We start from the raw sequence: 18,112 nt of genomic DNA on the forward strand, positions 1-18,112 counted from the left end.
AACTGCTTGACAGTAGTGCCCACCCCCACCCCCTCCCCACCCCCACCACTGCATACCCACGGGGGATATGTTCCAAATCCACAGATAGATGCGAACTCATCCATTTAAAGGGGAAACTTATCTTCCGTCAGCCCCTGGTCCCTGGTTCTGGAACCTTCCCTGTAACATGTTCGGGTCACAGTAAATCATGGGTAACTGAAACTGCGGAAACCAACTCCATGGACACGGCAGTCGCCCTATACTCAGTGCACTGACCAATAACTGCAAGTGTGCCAAACGCCTTCTTCACCACCCTGTCTATCTGCAACTAAACTTGGAACTATGGACCTGCACCCCTAAGTCCCTTTGTACAGCAACACTCCACAGGGACCTACCATAATTGTGTAAGTCCTTCCCAGGGTTGCCTTACCAAAATGCAACACCTCACATTTATCTAAATTAAGTTCCATCTGCCACTCCTCAGCTATCTGATCACGGTCCCCTTTTGCTCTGAGATAACCTTCTTCACTATCCATTATACCACCTATTTTGGTACCATCTGCAAACTTAGTAACCATACCTCCTATATTCACATCTAAATCATTTAGAAAGTTATGAAAATCAGTAGATCAAGCACTGATCCTTGCGGCACACCACTGGTCACAGGTTTCCAGTCTGGAAAGAAACACCCCACCACCACCCTCTGTCTCCTACTTTTTTTCCAATTTTGCATCCAAATGGTTACTTCCCCCTGGATTCCATGTGCTCTAACCTTGTTAACCGATCTATCATGTGGAAGTTGTAAAGTCCCTATAGACCTTGTCTGCCACTCTGCCTTCGTCACTCTTCCTTGTCACTTATTCGGAAAACTCGATCAAGTTAGTGCGACGCCACTTCCCACACACTGAACCATGTTGACTATCCCTAATCAACCAAGGCATTTCTCCTCCTTTGGCTATTATTAGTTACTGTCTTCTATTTATTGAACCTCGTCTTGGATTCTCCCTCAAGCAGAAATATTTTTTCCACATCTACCACCGACCCATTCATAGTTTAGAGAGATCTATTGCACCACCTTTAAGCTTTTCTGGAAGAAAAATGTTTGTAACTTCATCAATGTTTCTCAATAGCTTTAATCTTTCAGTTCTGATTCTCTCCTTGTGAACCTTTTTTTTTGCATTTTGTCAGATACTTCCATGTCCTATTTATCAAGTTCACTTTTCTTCATATGTGGTTTGAACAGAGTCCTATACAAGTTTAATGTAACTTTCCTATTTTTGATTTATGTAAACCTAGAAGTAAATGCCAGTGCATTATTACCATCTCTGATTGATTTGCTGATATGAGTTTTTTTTTACCTGTATCCTTCGTTCCCTTTGTTCCTATTTGCTGTTCGGGTTTTTTTTCTATGGTATCAGCATAGTTATTGTTTCTTTCTTTAATAGCAAAGTGTATCATTTCAAATTGTTCCATGTTAAATTTAATTTGCCACTTAACACTTAAATCAGTTATGTAAATGATTTGGATGTGAACGTAGGAGGTATACTTAGTAAGTTTGCAGGTGACGCCAAAATTGGAGGTATTGTGAACAGCAAAAAAGGTTACCTCAGAGTACAACGGGATTTTGACCAGATGGGTCATAGGACTGAGGAGTGGCAGTTGGAGTTTAGTTTAGATAAATGAGAGGTGCTGCATTTTGGAAAAGCACATCAGAGCAGGACTCATACCCTTAATGGTAAGGTCCTGGGGAGTGTTGCTGAATAAAGATCTTGGAGTGCAGGTTCATAGTTCCTTGAAAGTAGAATCACAAGTAGATAGGATAGTGAAGAACGTGTTTGGTAAGCTATCCTTTATTGGTCAGAGCGTTGCGTATAGGAGTTGGGAAGTCATATTGCAGCTATACAGGACATTAATTAGCCCACTTTTGGAATATTGCTTGCAGTTCTAGTCTCCTACCTATTGGAAGGATGTTGTGAAACTTGAAAGTGTTTAGAAAAGATTTACAAGGATTTTGCCAGGGTTGGAGGACTTGAGCTATAGGGAGAGGCGGAATATGCTGAGGCTGTTTTTCCTGGAATGTTGGAAGCTGAGGGGCGACCTTATTAGAGGTTTCTGAAATCATTAGGGGAATGGATAGATAGTCAAGGTCTTTTCCCTAGGGTGGGCAAGTCTAGGGGTGTAGACTTAGGATGATAGAGGAAAGATATAAAAGGGACCTAAGGGGCAACTTTTTCACGCAGCGGGTGGTGTGTGTATGGAATGAGCTGCCAGAGGAAGTGGTGGAGGCTGGTACAATTGCAACATTTAAAAGGCATCTGGATGGGTATATAAATAAGTTTAGAGGGATGTGGGCCAAATGCTGGCAAATGGGACGAGAATCAGATAGAATATCTGGTCAGCATGGGGTAGACCGAAGGGTCTGTTCTGCGCTGTCCATCTCTATGACTCTGACTCTATGCAGTTTTCTAAGATGCCCTTTTGTATTCTGCTGCATGTTAACTATCTGTTTCCCAGTTAGTATCATATGCGCATTTTGGTCTTGAATTAATTTATTCCTAAATCTAAATCATTAAATAGATTATGATAACCAGACAAATCATATCTTACATAAATACTTCAGTAATAAAACAGAACGGAGGATATGGTGTTACTGCTACACAGAAGTTGCAGAGAAAGATCAACTCTAATTTGGGAGGTCCATTCATAAGTCTGATAACAGTGGGGGAAAGATCTGTTCTTAAATCTGTGGGTTGTGTCATAGAGTGAATGGTCCTTTTGGATTTGTGAAAGGGAGGGAAGGGGAAGATGTGTTTAGTGACATCAAGCTGGGTCTGGCAGAAATAGTGAAGGAAATACTACCAAGTGTTTACAGCATTTCTTGTTTTTACTCCAGTTTCCCAGCATCTGTGGTATTTGGCTTTTGTATTTGTGTCTATAGTTACTGAGATAGCATGGAATCTTACCAATGACAGTGAGAAGGAAAAACATCAAAGTCATAATTATCAGTTCCTGTTAAATGCTTAAAACATTAGGTCATTTTTATTGTGCATTTTCAGAACCAGTTTAAAAGGACAGCTAATTGTAAAACATAGGAATAAGTGGAGAGGTGCTTGAGGCAACACTGGGATGATGCACCTCTTGTGCTGTGCTATGAAACGCTATTCAATAAATCTAATGTAAACAGCAGTTTTTTGACCCAGCACAGATTGTAGCTAACCATTAAAGATGTTTCTTTTCTCAGTTCCTGGATCATTTACTGACTGGAATCGAAGATGTATGTGGACACTATGGACATCATCACTGGAAAGACAAGTGAGTCAGATTACAGAAGTTATTTATCAGTAATCAAGACATAGGGCCATTGCTACACCATTTAAATACATTTAACATTGAGGTTTCCAGCGGGTTTGTGAGAGATTTATTCTAGTTCAGTTAATTTAATGACTGATCAGGCCCTGGTTTTAAGATATCTCAGGAATCACGGTGTATACTTTCTTTAGTAATAAAACACACATCACTCAGGAAAATTGTACTGGGATCTAAGCTGGGCCAAAGGAAACCTTACAATGGCCTCCGAAAAGTTCCAGAGATGTAGAGGAAAGGATTGCAAAGATGATTCTGGATCGGAGCGAAAGTAAAAGGGTAATTGTTATGGGGGACTTTAACTTTCCAAATATTGACCGGAAATGCTATAGTTTGAGTACTTTAGATGGGTCAGTTTTTGTCCAATGTGGATAGGAGGGTTTCCTGACACAGTATGTAGATAGGCCAACAAGAGGCAAAGCCACATTGGATTTGGTACTGGGTAATGAAGCTGGCCCAGTGTTAGATTTGGAGGTAGGTGAGTACTTTGGTGATAGTGAGCACAATTTGGTTATGTTTACTTTAGCGATAGAAAGGGATAGGTATATACTGCAGGGCAAGAGTTATAGTTGGGGGAAAGACAATTATGAGGTGATTAGGCAAGATTTAGGATGCATAGGATGGGTAAGGAAACTGCAGGGGTTGGGCACAACTGAAATGTGGAGCTTGTTTAAGGAATAGCTAATGTGTGTCCTTGATAAGTATATACTTGGCAGGCAGGAAGTGTTTGAGCGAGGGAACCATGGTTTACTAAAGAAGTTGAATCTCTTGTCAAGATGAAGAAGGAGGCTAATGTAAAGATGAGGCATGAATGCCCAGCTAGGACACTTGAGAGATACATGTTAGCCAGGAAAAATGTAAAGAGAGAGCTAAAAAGAGCCAGGAGGGGACATGAGAAGTCTTTGGCAGGTAGGATCAAGGAAAACCCTGAGGCTTTCTATAGGTATGTCAGGAGTAAAAGAATGATGAGAGTAAGATTAGGGCCCATCAAGGACAGTTGTGGGAAGTTGTGCATGGAGTCTGAAAAGCTGAGAGGTGCTAAATTAATATTTTTTTGTCGATATTAATACAGGAAAAAGACAATGTTGTCAAGGAGAATACAGAGATGCAGACTATTGGACTAGACAGGATTGAGGTTCCTGAGGAGGAGGTGTTAGCAATTCTGGAAAGTGTGAAAGTAGATAAGTCCCCTGGGCTGGATGGGATTTATCCTAGGATTCTCTGGGAAGTTAGGGAGGAAATTGCAGAGCCTTTAGCTTTGATCTTGTCGTCATTGCCTACAGGAATAGTGCTAGAAGACTGGAGGATAGCAAATGTCCCCTTGTTCAAGAAGGGGAGTAGAGACAACCCTGGTAATGATAGACCAGTGAGCCTTACTTTGATTGTGGGTAAAGTGTTGGAAAGGATTATAAGAGATAGGATTTATAATCATCTGCAGAGGAATAATTTGATTAGGGATAGTCCACACAGTTTTGTGAAGGGTAGGTAATGCCTCACAAATCTTATTGAGTTCTTTGAGAAGGTGACCAAACAGGTGGATGAGGATAAAGCGATTGAAGTGGTACCTATGGATTTCAGTAAAGGGTTTGATAAGGTTCCCCATGGTAGGCTATTGCAGAAAATACAGAGGCATGGGATTGAGGGTGATTTAGCGGTTTGGATTAGAAATTGGCTAGCTGTAAGAAGACGAAGATAGTGATTAATGGGAAATGTTCATCCTGGAGTTCAGTTACTTGTGGTGTACCATAAGGAGCTGTTTTGGGTCCACTTTTGTTTGTCATTTTTACAAATGACCTGGATGAGGGCATAGAAGGATGGGCTAGTAAATTTGCGGGTGATCCTAAAATTGGTGGAATTGCGGATAGTACAGAAGGATGTTGCAGGTTACAGAGGAAGATGGATAAGCTGCAGAGCTGGGCTGAGAGGTTGCAAGTGGAGCTTAATGCGGAAAAGTGTGAGGCGATTCACTTTGGAAGGAGTAACAGGAATATAGAATATTGGGCTAATGGTAAGATTCTTGGTAGTGTGGATGAGCAGAGAGATCTTGGTGTTCGTGTGCATAGATGCTTGCAAGTTGTCATCCAGGTTTTAAGAAGGCATACTGTGTGTTAGCTTTTATTGGTAGAGGGGTTGAGTTTCGGAGCCACGACGTCATGTTGCAGCTGTACAAAACTCTGGTGCGACCGCACTTGGAGTATTGCGTACAGTTCTGGTCACCACATTAGAGGAAGGATGTGGAAGCTTTGGAACCGCTGCAGGGAAGATTTACCAATATGTTGCCTGGTATGGAGGGAAGGTCTTATGAAGAAAGGCTGAGGGACTTGAGGCTATTTTCATTAGAGAGTAGAAGGTTGAAGAGGTGACTTAATAGAGACATACAAGATGATCAGAGGATTACATAGGGTGGGCAATTAAAGCCTTTTTCCTAGCACGAGAGGACTTAGCTTTAATTTGAGGGGTGATAGATATACGACAGATGTCAGAGGTAGGTTCTTCACTCGAAGTAGTAAACGTGTAGAATTCCCTGCCTGCAACAGTAGTAGACTTGTCAACTTTAGGTGCACTTAAATGGTCATTGGATAAACATGGATAAAAATGGAATAGTGTAGGTTAGATGGACTTCAGATCAGTTTCACAGGTAGGCGCAATATCGAGGGCTGAAGGGTCTGTACTGCGCTGTAAAGTTCTGTGTCATGTAATATTTACATATAATATTGCTGTCGCCATACCTCCTTTCTAAGCACAAAGGCTGAATGGACTACCCATTTCTTGGTTCCATTTGTATAACAAGGGGCATAGAGGATTGCTTGACACTGACACCCAGAGATTCCTATAAATCTCATGCTGCACATGCTGTAAGGAGCAGGGTGACAAGCTGTCATAATTTAAATGATGCTATGTTATATCCTTACTCCTTAGATATTCCACGCTCTGAGAAATAGTATTTAAGTGGTAGCTGGACAGAAATATGGACACACCACACAGTGTACAATCATTTTGAAATAATTATTCATTTTCTTTCAGGCTGAACCGGTTTAATAAAAAATATGTTAAGAAATGTTTAATTAGTGGGGAAAGATCGAAAGAGCCACAGCTCATTGCATTTTACCACAAAATGGAAATGAAAAATGCGATCGAGATGGTTGTAAGCGGTGGCCTACCCAAGCTTCCATCATCAGTATCTATACAGTAAGTGACTGCAATGGAGAAGAAATTCAGAGGGTAGGTGGGAGGTGAGGGGCTTAAATGTGAGGATACTAGAGGATATTTCGGGATTGCAAGTGGGGAGCTCGCTAGTGAGACGGGAAGTGAAGAGAAAGCAATGGAAGAAGTGGGGGCCTAGCAGGGAGAGAAATTGGATCCCTGGCAAAAGGAAGGGAAGACATGTCAGCAAGAAGGGAAAAGTTGAATCTTTATGAAAGACTTAATTTAGTAATGCTGTTGAGAAGTAGTTACATAATACAAAGAACTAAAAGTTTGAAATTCGAGTGCTGTTTTATTGAAACAGATGGGTAGGTTCAGGCAGTGTTCTTTTAGCCACAGTCTATAATTCTGACCAGTCACAAGTTCTGTGTTGCATCTAAAAACTGCTGTTGTGGATTATGCAAATAGAAAGGGCCCATTTGGGTTCTCGGAATATTGTTGCTCAAATAAATAGTGTGTGGTTCAAAAAATGTTTAATAGGCATGTCCAGAGGAAGGATACACTTACGGAACGACTACTGCCTACGCTTACAAAAGAGAGAGAAGAGGAAGTCCGAAAAATACTTCGTGAGAATCTCCAGAAAACAAGACAACGGGTATGAAATCTGCTCAGAGTAGATATTACTCACTTTACTGTAGAGTTGCTGTTTGGGATAAGGTTTGCGAACTACATTGTTTCTCACTAATTGTAATAATTTTTCAGAGTAAATGTTACTAACTGCCACCAGTTGCAGTTATTGTTCAGTATTCATGGAATATGTTTCAGAAAGAAATAGATTTCTAAAGGCTTGGGATGTTGAGGAATATGGGGAGAACATAGGCATGCAACATTGAATCAGAAGATCAACCGTGACCATGTTGAATGACAGAGTGGCTGAATGGCACACTTCTACTCCTAACTCCCATTTGCTAAAGCTTACTCACTCACTGCACCTAGTTACATTGATCAGCCAGGTAATTGTTATTTACTGTATAATCAGCCTTCCTGTTCTGCATTGGTCTCTAACTAGCTGAGTTGGACTCTTGTCTGCAAATTATGTCCCTTAATGCTGCATGTCGTAATGAATAATCTCTGCTTTTTCTTCCAGCTTCGATCCTACAATAGACATACACTGATTGCCGATCCGTATGAGGACCAGTGGAATCAAATATTACTAAAACGGCAAAGGTTGCGCAGTTTGGATCCACGGGTAAGTGGGGTCTCGCCACTGAAATTAAGCTTGCTTTTGTTTCTGTGAGCTTTTTTATATATCTACAATACTCAAGTCATTTGCCATTGTTGCAACTAGCCATCTCAGACCAATATTGTTGGGTTAGAGCTGAGCAGAATAACAAGCCTCCATATCTATCTCTTAGGTTTGGAGATTTCATGATTCCCTGTCTCTCCACAAGGGGATTTTATCAGTGACTGAACAGAACATAAAAATGTCTGAATTGAAAAAAGTCAATCAACCATTGTAGCTCCTTGCATGGCTTAAGCTTTGCTCTGTCAGAAATTTCCTTAGTCACAATCTACAAACTCTTTACCTATACCTTGGGTGACTGAAACAGATTCATAAATGATATCAGGATCATTCTCTCATGTTACACATTATGACCTCCTGCTTTACTTAAAAGTATGGAATAACAATGTTATTCACTGTGGAAGGTGGGCAAAGCTATGACTGGGGCTAGGTGATATGGGCATGGTCAGAGCTGAGAGGTATGTTGATGGGGCTGAAGCTAGGTAAAAGATGGGGAAACCAGGTAGAAAATGGATGATACTGAGCTAGATGGAAAGTGGGTAATATCAGGCAGTTTGAAGGGTAGGTGATGCCAATTGGGGATCTAGGTTGAATATCATACACTCCAATGGATGGTCAGCTGGCAATTCCAACCTAGTTTGTTGCCTTTGTTTAATGTTGGAGATATTGAACACCAGGATTTGCATAGCAAATTTGTGGTTTTTGGGGACACTACTGCCATGTTGACAGTATTTACCTAGCAAGAGCAAATTATACCAATCTGTGAAACTTGTGAGCCACTTTCACTGCAGACAACAGTTGATGATCGGTCTATCTAAAACATGACTTAGCTGGGGGAAGTGTGTGGCGGTTTATAGTATGTGTCTACCATATATAGTAGGTTTTGTTATTATGATTTGACAGTGACCTATACCCATATGTTCACATTGATTACTTTCTGGGTAATTTACAGGGTTCTACTTACCTGACTGTTCCAACCGCTGGCCGTGGCTCCCCACCTGAGCAAAAACCAGCTGAGTCAGGTAATGAAAGGTTCAACCTGTTTCGTGCCATATTATCTTGTTAATTTCATTGTTGAATTTAGTTCACTGACCTCCGTGCAGATCACTGACCTCCACTTTATCTTGTCATGAGGATTACTGACTCCTTGATCTCAAGGTTAATTGATGATATTGAATTCCTTTCTGTTCAAGAATAAAACAGGTTAAAGCAATAAATCACAAAATGTACAAGTTCCAGTCCCTTTTCCCAGCACACTTTTATTTCAACACCAAATATCAAAACAAATTCCTCTGACCTGTGCTTTGTTAAGCTACACCTTCGTTGTTGGATTGGAAACTTTGAGTAATGGCCAAGCCATGGTTTGCATTTCGTATATCTACTTAAACTCGTGTCTTTCCATCCTGTGTACGCTTCATGTTCTGACATATGTAGCTACCTTTCCTAAGTGAGCAGAGAACACCAGTGAGACTTCAGAAAGAGAAGTTTATATAATGCCTCGCAAGTCCTCAACATGTCATTTTACAGCCAATTAAATGTTTTCAAAATAGGTTTACTAGGCAAATTAAGTTGCTATTAATACACAGCAAAATTCTTCAACAGGAATTACTTAAGGACTCAATAAACTGGCTTAACGAAAACAATAAATGCTGGAGATCGCAGCGGGTCAGGCAGCATCGATGGAGAGAGAGCAAGCTAACGTTTCCAGTTCAGATGACTCTTCATCAGAGCTGAAGTAAAGTGTGGAGGCGACAGTATTTATGATATAGTTGGTGGCACGGGGTGTCACTGGTGGAGGGTGTTGATGGAGAAAAGATGTTGATAGTTCAGATTAAGAGATCAGAATGTGAGAATGGCAGAACAATGGTGTGTCTCCTGCCAGACTTGAAAGGGACAGACATTCCTCACTGGGATTGGGGGGGAGGTGGAGAGAGGACATGATAACAAGTGAAAAGAAATGTTGAACTCAATATTAAGTCCAAAAGGCTGTAAAGTGCCTTGACTGAAAATGGAATGTTGTTCCTCCAGCTTATGCGGTGATTCACTGGAACACGAGCATGCCGAGGACAGATGTGGGCAGGATGCTGTGTTAAAATGATCGGCTGCAGGAAGGTTGGGGTCCTGCTTGTACACGGTCTGGAGATTTTCCTCTCCTCCCATTCCAGTGGGGACTGTCTGTCCTTTCAATCTGGCAGGAGAGACACCATTGTTCTGCCATTCTCAAGTTCTGATCACTTAATCTGAACTACCAACATCTTTTCTGCATCAGCACCTGACATCCACTGCACTCCTCCCAAATTATAACATAAAAACTGTCACCGTCTACACTTCACTTGAGCTCTAAAGCTTGCTCTCTATCCATGGATGCTGTTTGACCTGCTGTGCTCTCCAGAGTTTGTTGTTTTCAGTAGATACCAGCAAAGCAGTAATTTGTTCCTGCAAACTGGTTTAGTGATATTGTTTAAAGAATAAATATAGAACAAAACGCCAGAGCAATTTCCTCTGCTTTTCCTATAGAGCCATGGAATATTTGGCATCCACCTGAATGGGCACACAATGCACCAGTTTAATGCCTCATCCAAAAGAGGGCCCCTCCAGCACAGCAATCCCTCCGTGTGGAAACCTAGCACTCCTAATACTGTTTTGAAATATCAGCCTGGATTTTGTGGTATGGTCTTGAGTGATATATGAACCCACATTTGTCTCTATCCACTGAATCAAGGCTAGAGTCTAAGCAACTTAAATTTTCCCCAGAAGTTACATTGATAGCGACCAACTGGCCTCAGAATCATACAGTACAGAAGAGGCCCTTTGACTGATGTATTTTTGGTGGTACAGACTCCAAGCTTCAAATAGAAGAACCTGAGCTTTTCCAGCCTCTCACCAGATGAAATGTTCCATCCCAGGCAACATCCTGAATCTACACCACCTCCAATGCAATCATGTCCTTCCTTTATGGTGACCAGAACTCCACACACTACTCCAGCTGTGGCCTTACCAAAGTTCTGTACAACTCCAGCATGACCTTTCTGCTCTTATAATCTAATGCACAACTGATAAAGGCTCATATCCTGTATGTCATCTTAACTGCCCTATTAAACTGTCCTGCCATCATCAGGGACTTGTGACAAACACCCCAAGATCCCTCCGTTCCTCTCAGCTTCCTATTGTGCTGCCATTCATTGAGTACTCCTTTGTCTTGTTCCTTCTTCCACAGTGCATGACCTCACATTTATCGCAGTTAGATTCCATCTGCCACGAACCTGCCCATCTGACCACCCCTTGACATCCTCCTGTAACCTAACACCTTCTCCCTCAGTGTCAACCAGCCACGCAATTTTTGTAAAGGTACCAGGGCCTCCAAGCCCTCCGTTTTTTCCTCTCCAAACGTCCCCAACAGTACCCTTCCACTGACACTCTCATTCGTTTGGCCGAACTGGTCCTCACCCTTAACAATTTCTCCTTTGAATCCTCCCACTTCCTCCAGACCAAAGGCGTAGCCATGGGCACACGTATGGGCCCCAGCTATGCCTGTCTCTTTGTTGGCTATGTAGAACAGTTGATCTTCCGTAATTATACCGGCACCACTCCCCACCTCTTCCTCCTCTACATTGATGACTGCATTGGCGCCACCTCGTGCTCCCGCGAGGAGGTTGAGCAATTCATCAACTTCACCAACACATTCCACCCTGACCTTAAATTTACCTGGACTATCTCTGACACCTCGCTCCCCTTCCTGGACCTCTCCATCTCCATTAGTGACAACCGACTTGACACTGACATTTTTTACAAACCCACTGACTCCCATAACTACCTGGATTACACCTCTTCCCACCCTATCTCTTGCAAAAATGCCATACCGTATTCCCAATTTCTCCGCCTCCGCCGTATCTGCTCCCAGGAGGACCAGTTCCGCCATAGGACACACCAGATGGCCTCCTTCTTTAGAGACCGCAATTTCCCTTCCCACGTGGTTAAAGATGCCCTCCAATGCATCTCGTCCACATCCCGCACCTCCGCCCTCAGACCCCACCCCTCCAACCGTAACAAGGACAGAACGCCCCTGGTGCTCACCTTCCACCCTACAAACCTTCGCATCAACCAAATCATCCACCGACATTTCCGCCACCTCCAAAAAGACCCCACTACCAGGGATATATTTCCCTCCCCACCCCTTTCCGCCTTCCGCAAAGACCGTTCCCTCCGTGACTACCTGGTCAGGTCCACATCCCCCTACGACCCACCCTCCCATTCTGGCACTTTCCCCTGCCACCGCAGGAACTGTAAAACCTGTGCCCACACCTCCTCCCTCACCTCTATCCAAGGCCCTAAAGGAGCCTTCCACATCCATCAAAGTTTCACCTGCACATCCACCAATATCATTTATTGTATCCGTTGCTCCCGATGTGGTCTCCTCTACATTGGGGAGACTGGGCGCCTCCTAGCAGAGCGCTTTAGGGAACATCTCCGAGACACCCCACCAATCAACCAAACCGCCCCGTGGCCCAACATTTCAACTCCCCCTCCCACTCTGCCGAGGACATGGCGGTCCTGGGCCTCCTTCACCGCCGCTCCCTCACCACCAGACGCCTGGAGGAAGAACACCTCATCTTCCACCTCGGAACACTTCAACCCCAGGGCATCAATGTGGACTTCAACAGCTTCCTCATTTCCCTTTCCCCCACCTCATCCTAGTTTCAAACTTCCAGCTCAGTTACTGTCTCCTTGACTTGTCCGACCTGCCTATCTTCTTTTCCACCTATCCACTCCACCCTCTCCTCCTTGACCTATCACCTTCATCTCCTCCCCCACTCACCCATTGTACTCTATGCTACTCTCTCCCCACCCCCACCCTCCTCTAGCTTATCTCTCCATGCTTCAGGCTCACTGCCTTTATTCCTGATGAAGGGCTTTTGCCCGAAACGTTGATTTCGCTGCTCGTTGGATGCTGCCTGAACTGCTGTGCACTTCCAGCACCACTAATCCACCCAATTTTTGTGTCATCCATAAAATCACTTAATATCTCTCCACTCCTCACCCCCTAACTCCCAACATTCTCATCTACCTAATTCCATAAATAGCAGAAGCAATAAGGGACCCAGCACTGCTACCCGTGCACTGCATACTTGTCTCCAGTCACACAAACAGACTTGTACTAGCACTCTGTCTCCTGTCTCTAAGCCAATTGTGGATCTAACTTGCCAAGTTACAATGGATCCCATGAGCTTTTACTTTCTTGTCAGTTTCCTATGTAGAACGTTGTCCATGGCCTTGCTGAAATCCATTTGAATATATCAACTGCCTCATCCTAACACTTGATCACCTGCTTTAAAAAGTTCCACCAGATTTGTTAGACATGCCTTCCCTCTCTCAAAGCCATGCTGACTAGCCCTGATCAAACCTTGCCTCTCTAAATAGCGATTAATTTTCCGTTCACTATTTTCTCCGATAGTTTCCCTACTCACTGGCTTATAGTTCCCTGGTCTATCTCCCATCCTTCTTGTAAAGTGAAACCACATTAACTATCCTGCAATCCTCTGGCATCTTCTCAAAGGCCAGAGATGATTTAAACATTTGGGTCTGGACTTCCCTTGTATCCCAGATTACTGTGGGAGACATCTCATCTAGACCTGCCTTCTGTGGAAACTGGTTGCTCCTAAACTACATTATAGACTTGTATTTTTAATTTATTTATGGTATATGGGTGTTGCCATCTGGCCAGTCTTTATAGCTCAATTCTAGTTGCCCTTGACAAAGTGTTAGTGGGCTGCCTTCTTGAACCACATAGTTCTGCATTTGATGCAGAGAGACCCCTAATGCCATGAGGGAGGAGGTTTAAGGGTTTTGACCCAGTGACACTGAAGAAACAATATGCAGGACTACCACTGTATCCGCAGAATTGGCTTCTGCAGTTTCAGTTATCCGCAGTTTGCCACGGCCCGACAATATTACACGGAACATTCCAGAACCAGGAACCATGGAGCTGCCGGGGAAGTAAATTTCTCATTTAGATGAATGGGCTTGCTGCTATCCGGGTAGGTCTTGAAACAGAGCCCCCGTGGATACGGAGAGCCTGCTGTATTTCCAAGTCCATATGGTGAAGAGAGCATGCAGGTGGTTGTGATCTATGTATCTTTTGCCTTTGTCCTTCGAGGTGGTAGTGGTTATGAGTTTGGACAGTGCTGTCAAAGGAACCCTGGTGAATTTCTGAAGTGCATCTTGTGGATGGTACACCCTGCTGCTATTGAGTGTCAGTGGTGTTGGGAGTGAATATTTTTAGATGTGTCAATCAGGAAGGCTGCTTTGTTCTGGATGGTGTCAAGCTCCTTGAGTGTCGGAGTTGCACTCTTCCAGGCAAGTGGTGAGTATTCTATCACTTTCCAGATTTGTGCCTTGTTGGTGGTACACAGGCTTTGGTGAGTAAGGAGCTGAGTTACTCACTGAAGGACCCCTAGCTTCTGATGTGCTCTTGAAGTGACCGAATTTACACTGGTTCATTTTCCGGTCAATGTTAACTCCAGGATGTTGATAGATAGGGATGTTGGCCCTACATCATTGCAGTTTAAAAAGAAATTATAAATTACATTTACATTGTCTGAAGTTCCTAGAGCTGAATACAAAAATACATTAAAATGTGACATCTCAGTACTAACCATCCCTCTCCCTTCATTCAGATGCCACATATTTCGAGCCCAGGGATCCTACAAGTGACCTGCCTTCCATCACAGTTGACCTGGCTTCTCCATTCTCCAGTGAATCTGTTGAGACTCAGAACAAGGGTGCAGTACCTGGAGAGGACAAAGGAATTGTATTCTCTGCAAAAAATCCTACTAATGATGAAAATGGTTCACCCAATCAACGTATGCAACGCTTTGTTAGTGACCCTGGACCAGATAACAAGCCTAATGACCATTTCCAATCATAAAGTCACATGAGATAGAGGAAGCTGCAAATTTTCAGCTTCTGCCAACATCATTCATGGCCCCGAACTCTGTCCACAACCTGTTTCTCGAAGTGTGTTTCTGGGGATAAGACCACTTTCCCCTTGATTCTTGCTGTTGGGTTCTGATGTCTCACCGAATAGTATAAGTACTGAGCTACAGTGAGGTACACAGAGGAAAAACCAACTACAGTGAGACATCTGAAATTTTGTTGATATTAAGATTTTTAAAAATTTCATTAGCAAAAGCACAATAGATATTAGCACTGCTGTGTGTCATGGCTCCACTGCCTGGGCGACACTGATGACAGTATCTCTGTCTGGGATCTAGTGTTTGCTAAGTACTGGGTCCAGATGCAGTTACCTGTTTTATATATAATGCCATCAGGTCCTGCAGCTTGAGAGAATATAAGACTATGGCACTTGGAGAAACAGGCTCTGATTAAGAAGTCAGGGGCAGCTCATTTACTCAATACTTGACTCAAAACCAAAGATGAACTTTATTTTTCTAGCTGTTATCAGGGGCTATTTTACATCAGGTTGTAATTAAGTGACTCCGTTTGTGTTATATTTCCAAACGTAATCAAAAGAAAATCACTGCTGTATGTTCAGAGACCCTGTACAATACAAAAACTGTCTAACTGGTGACAGCATTTCAAACCTGCAGACTGCACTAAAATTTAGAATAGCAATGCGGACTTAGCACAGTGGTTCCCCCAGCAAAAAGCCATTCCAGCTGAGCCTCAGGTCAGCCAGCTCTCCCTGACAAACCCCAGACCAAACACCTCTCCCAGCCAAACTGGAGCCATAATTTCAAATATTGAAATTAAAGAGGCACAAAGAGATGGAGAGATGCTGGGCTTTGTGGTGGCGAGCAAGAAACAAGACTGTGTTGTGAATGGGGGAACGATGGTGCTGAGTAGGTAACTAAGAAAGAGGCTTATATTTTGTAAATTATACTAAATGAGCTTGAAACACAGCAGCATTAACACCAGTACATTGCACATGTACGTGGTTTGAGGGTGGGACTCATTTAACCTCAGTGTATGAACTTTTAGTTCCCTTGCTTTACTGCTTAAACCTGGAACAGGCTATCAATAGAAACCGGCAGCTAGTCAGAGGAGCAAGGTCACAAGGATAATGGGTGTGTGCTGGTATTGTCAAACAATTTGATATTTTAACTAATTGCCTTTAAGAAAATTAACTAAATAATTCATTTTTGCACTTTGTTTCAAATAACTTGCTTACGTAAAGCACAGCACTCTAAAGAAAACCTGATTGAATGTCCTTACGTGCTTCATGCTCTTTGGAGTATGTTGTGAGTTGCTGCAAAGCTGAGATATTAATATTTTTATGTTTTGCAGATTATTTTATATATGTTGGAAAGGGTTAGGGGTATTTGATTTGTTCTCTTTATTACAGTGTCCATGCAGTATCGACATTGCACTGCTCCCACATCACACCTGGGAATGCAGCTGAACTCCAGGGTATGCTCAGTTTGTTCATGACGAATGTAGATGGTTAGCAGAACACTATGCCATAATGCTTTGTTCAATTCCTCCTAATTTGGATCAAGCTCTAAATGAAGAGGCAGGGCAGAGTGAAATCATAGTTGCTGCAGCAACCTATTGATCTTGAACGAATTGTGGGCTGAAAGGTTCGGAGCCTATCAGCTGCATCCCACCAGCTGCCTTCTCAAATGTGATTCCCCAACAACTTCAGCCAACTAAAGATAATCAAATATCAGTGACATGCTGAAATGTAATCATCTGGAAAAAGTGTCCTTCTTTTGTTCATCCACTTGTTTGCAGTATTTCTCTTTATCTCTCTCTCTTCTCTTCCTCCACCCCCTCTGCTCTTCTTCTCTCTCTCCTCCTCCTCTTCTTCCTCCCTCTCTCTCGAGTATCTCACATTCCTGACTCATTCAGTACAGATGGCATTCTTTACCAAGCCATTGGTTTCCTTATTTTTAATAACGTGTACATAACTGAGATACTACCAAGTATTAATAAAATTACATAAATTATTTCATATTACTGTTTAATTCACAAGTTTAAATCGATGTTTTCCAATCACATGCTTAGAAATTGATAGTTACTTGGCAGGTAAGCACATGACATTCAAATATGAGAGTATGTATTGGATGATTTAAAATTGGGTGTGGCTGGAGGTGTAACTGGCCTCGTTCATAATGAATTGAAGTTTTAGCCCAGGAATATGTTCCAACGTTGTTCATATTAATTCCATCATGGATTTATTTCTAATCGTCCCAGATACTCTTGTACCACACAGTGAAATCCCTCACTTGCAGGGCACAATACAGAAGTTAACAACAAACCAGCAGTGATTGATAGATTGACAGCATGAACACTTCAAACTGATAGTAATCTCTGGACACAAGGAAAGGATGACAGCATCTGATGGTTTATTCCCAATAGCTGCTGGTATTCTCAACAGTATCTGGTATTTCCAGGCAATTGTCCATCCAAATAGAATGGATATATTTTTTCCAGAACTTGGGTGTATTGAACATGTTTACAAAACTGCAATAATCCCATTAATAGCATCAGAAATTAAAGTTGTTTGTTTCCAAAAGCCAATGCGCTAATTGACCTTCAAAACTTGTTAAACAATATTATCCTTGAATTTCTTTCAGAATGTGCATCTGCAAAGCTTTTGGTGATCTTTATTTGAAATACTCTTAAAAGTTATTCTTCACTGCTTATAAAACAGCATTGTTCACAATCACAAACCTGTCCGTACTGAACATTACATTCATCTCAGTTAAACTCAGGTGCACGTTCATGAAAATCTCAAGGTCCCATGGAATTCCCATTCCCATTCTGGTCCTCATCCAACAAGAAAAATAAGTATCCAGCTTAGTGTTTAAAAATCATTTAACTATGCTCATTAGTCCTGTGTGCAGCACATTCTGCAGATTTCTGCCTCTATCCCACTTTATATAAAAGATTAATGTTTTTTCATTCACTCATGGGACATAGGCATGGTTGGCTGGGCCAGCATTTATTACCCATCCCTACTCACCTTTGAGAAGATAGCGGTCTATTGATATTTTAAACTGCTGCCATTTAATAGGCCCATAATGCTATTTGGGAGGGAACTCCCCAGGATTTTAGCTCAAAGGCATGGAAGGAAGAATGGTTTATTTCCAATTCATAATAGTGAGTGACCTGGAGGGGAACTTTCAGATGAGAGTGTTCCCATATATCTGATGCCTCTGTCCTTTGAGATGGTGGTTGTTGTAGGCTAGAAAAGTGCTTTCTTGAGTATCTTTGGTGAATTTCTGCAGTTAACCTTATAGATGGTACATACTGCTGCTACTGGGGGAAGTGAATATATTTGCATATGGTGTCAGAAAGGCT

At 42.4% G+C, this 18,112-nt stretch overlaps 1 protein-coding gene across 1 annotated transcript in view; it reads left to right on the top strand.

Annotated features, from left to right (window-relative positions):
• The window catches only part of slc9a1a (solute carrier family 9 member A1a), a 60,121-nt gene extending 43,361 nt beyond the window's left edge, over positions 1 to 16,760 (top strand). Inside the window, exons 7-12 of the mRNA XM_072548168.1 lie at positions 3,221 to 3,291; positions 6,367 to 6,531; positions 7,027 to 7,141; positions 7,634 to 7,735; positions 8,742 to 8,811; positions 14,464 to 16,760. Coding sequence (XP_072404269.1) covers positions 3,221 to 3,291; positions 6,367 to 6,531; positions 7,027 to 7,141; positions 7,634 to 7,735; positions 8,742 to 8,811; positions 14,464 to 14,714 — 774 coding nt within the window. The 3' untranslated portion in view covers positions 14,715 to 16,760. The remainder of the gene's footprint in view (positions 1 to 3,220; positions 3,292 to 6,366; positions 6,532 to 7,026; positions 7,142 to 7,633; positions 7,736 to 8,741; positions 8,812 to 14,463) is intronic.
• Positions 16,761 to 18,112: the final 1,352 nt, after the last annotated feature.

The sequence above is a fragment of the Chiloscyllium punctatum genome, chromosome 27 (genome assembly GCF_047496795.1).
Source record: "Chiloscyllium punctatum isolate Juve2018m chromosome 27, sChiPun1.3, whole genome shotgun sequence".
NCBI lineage: Eukaryota > Metazoa > Chordata > Chondrichthyes > Orectolobiformes > Hemiscylliidae > Chiloscyllium > Chiloscyllium punctatum.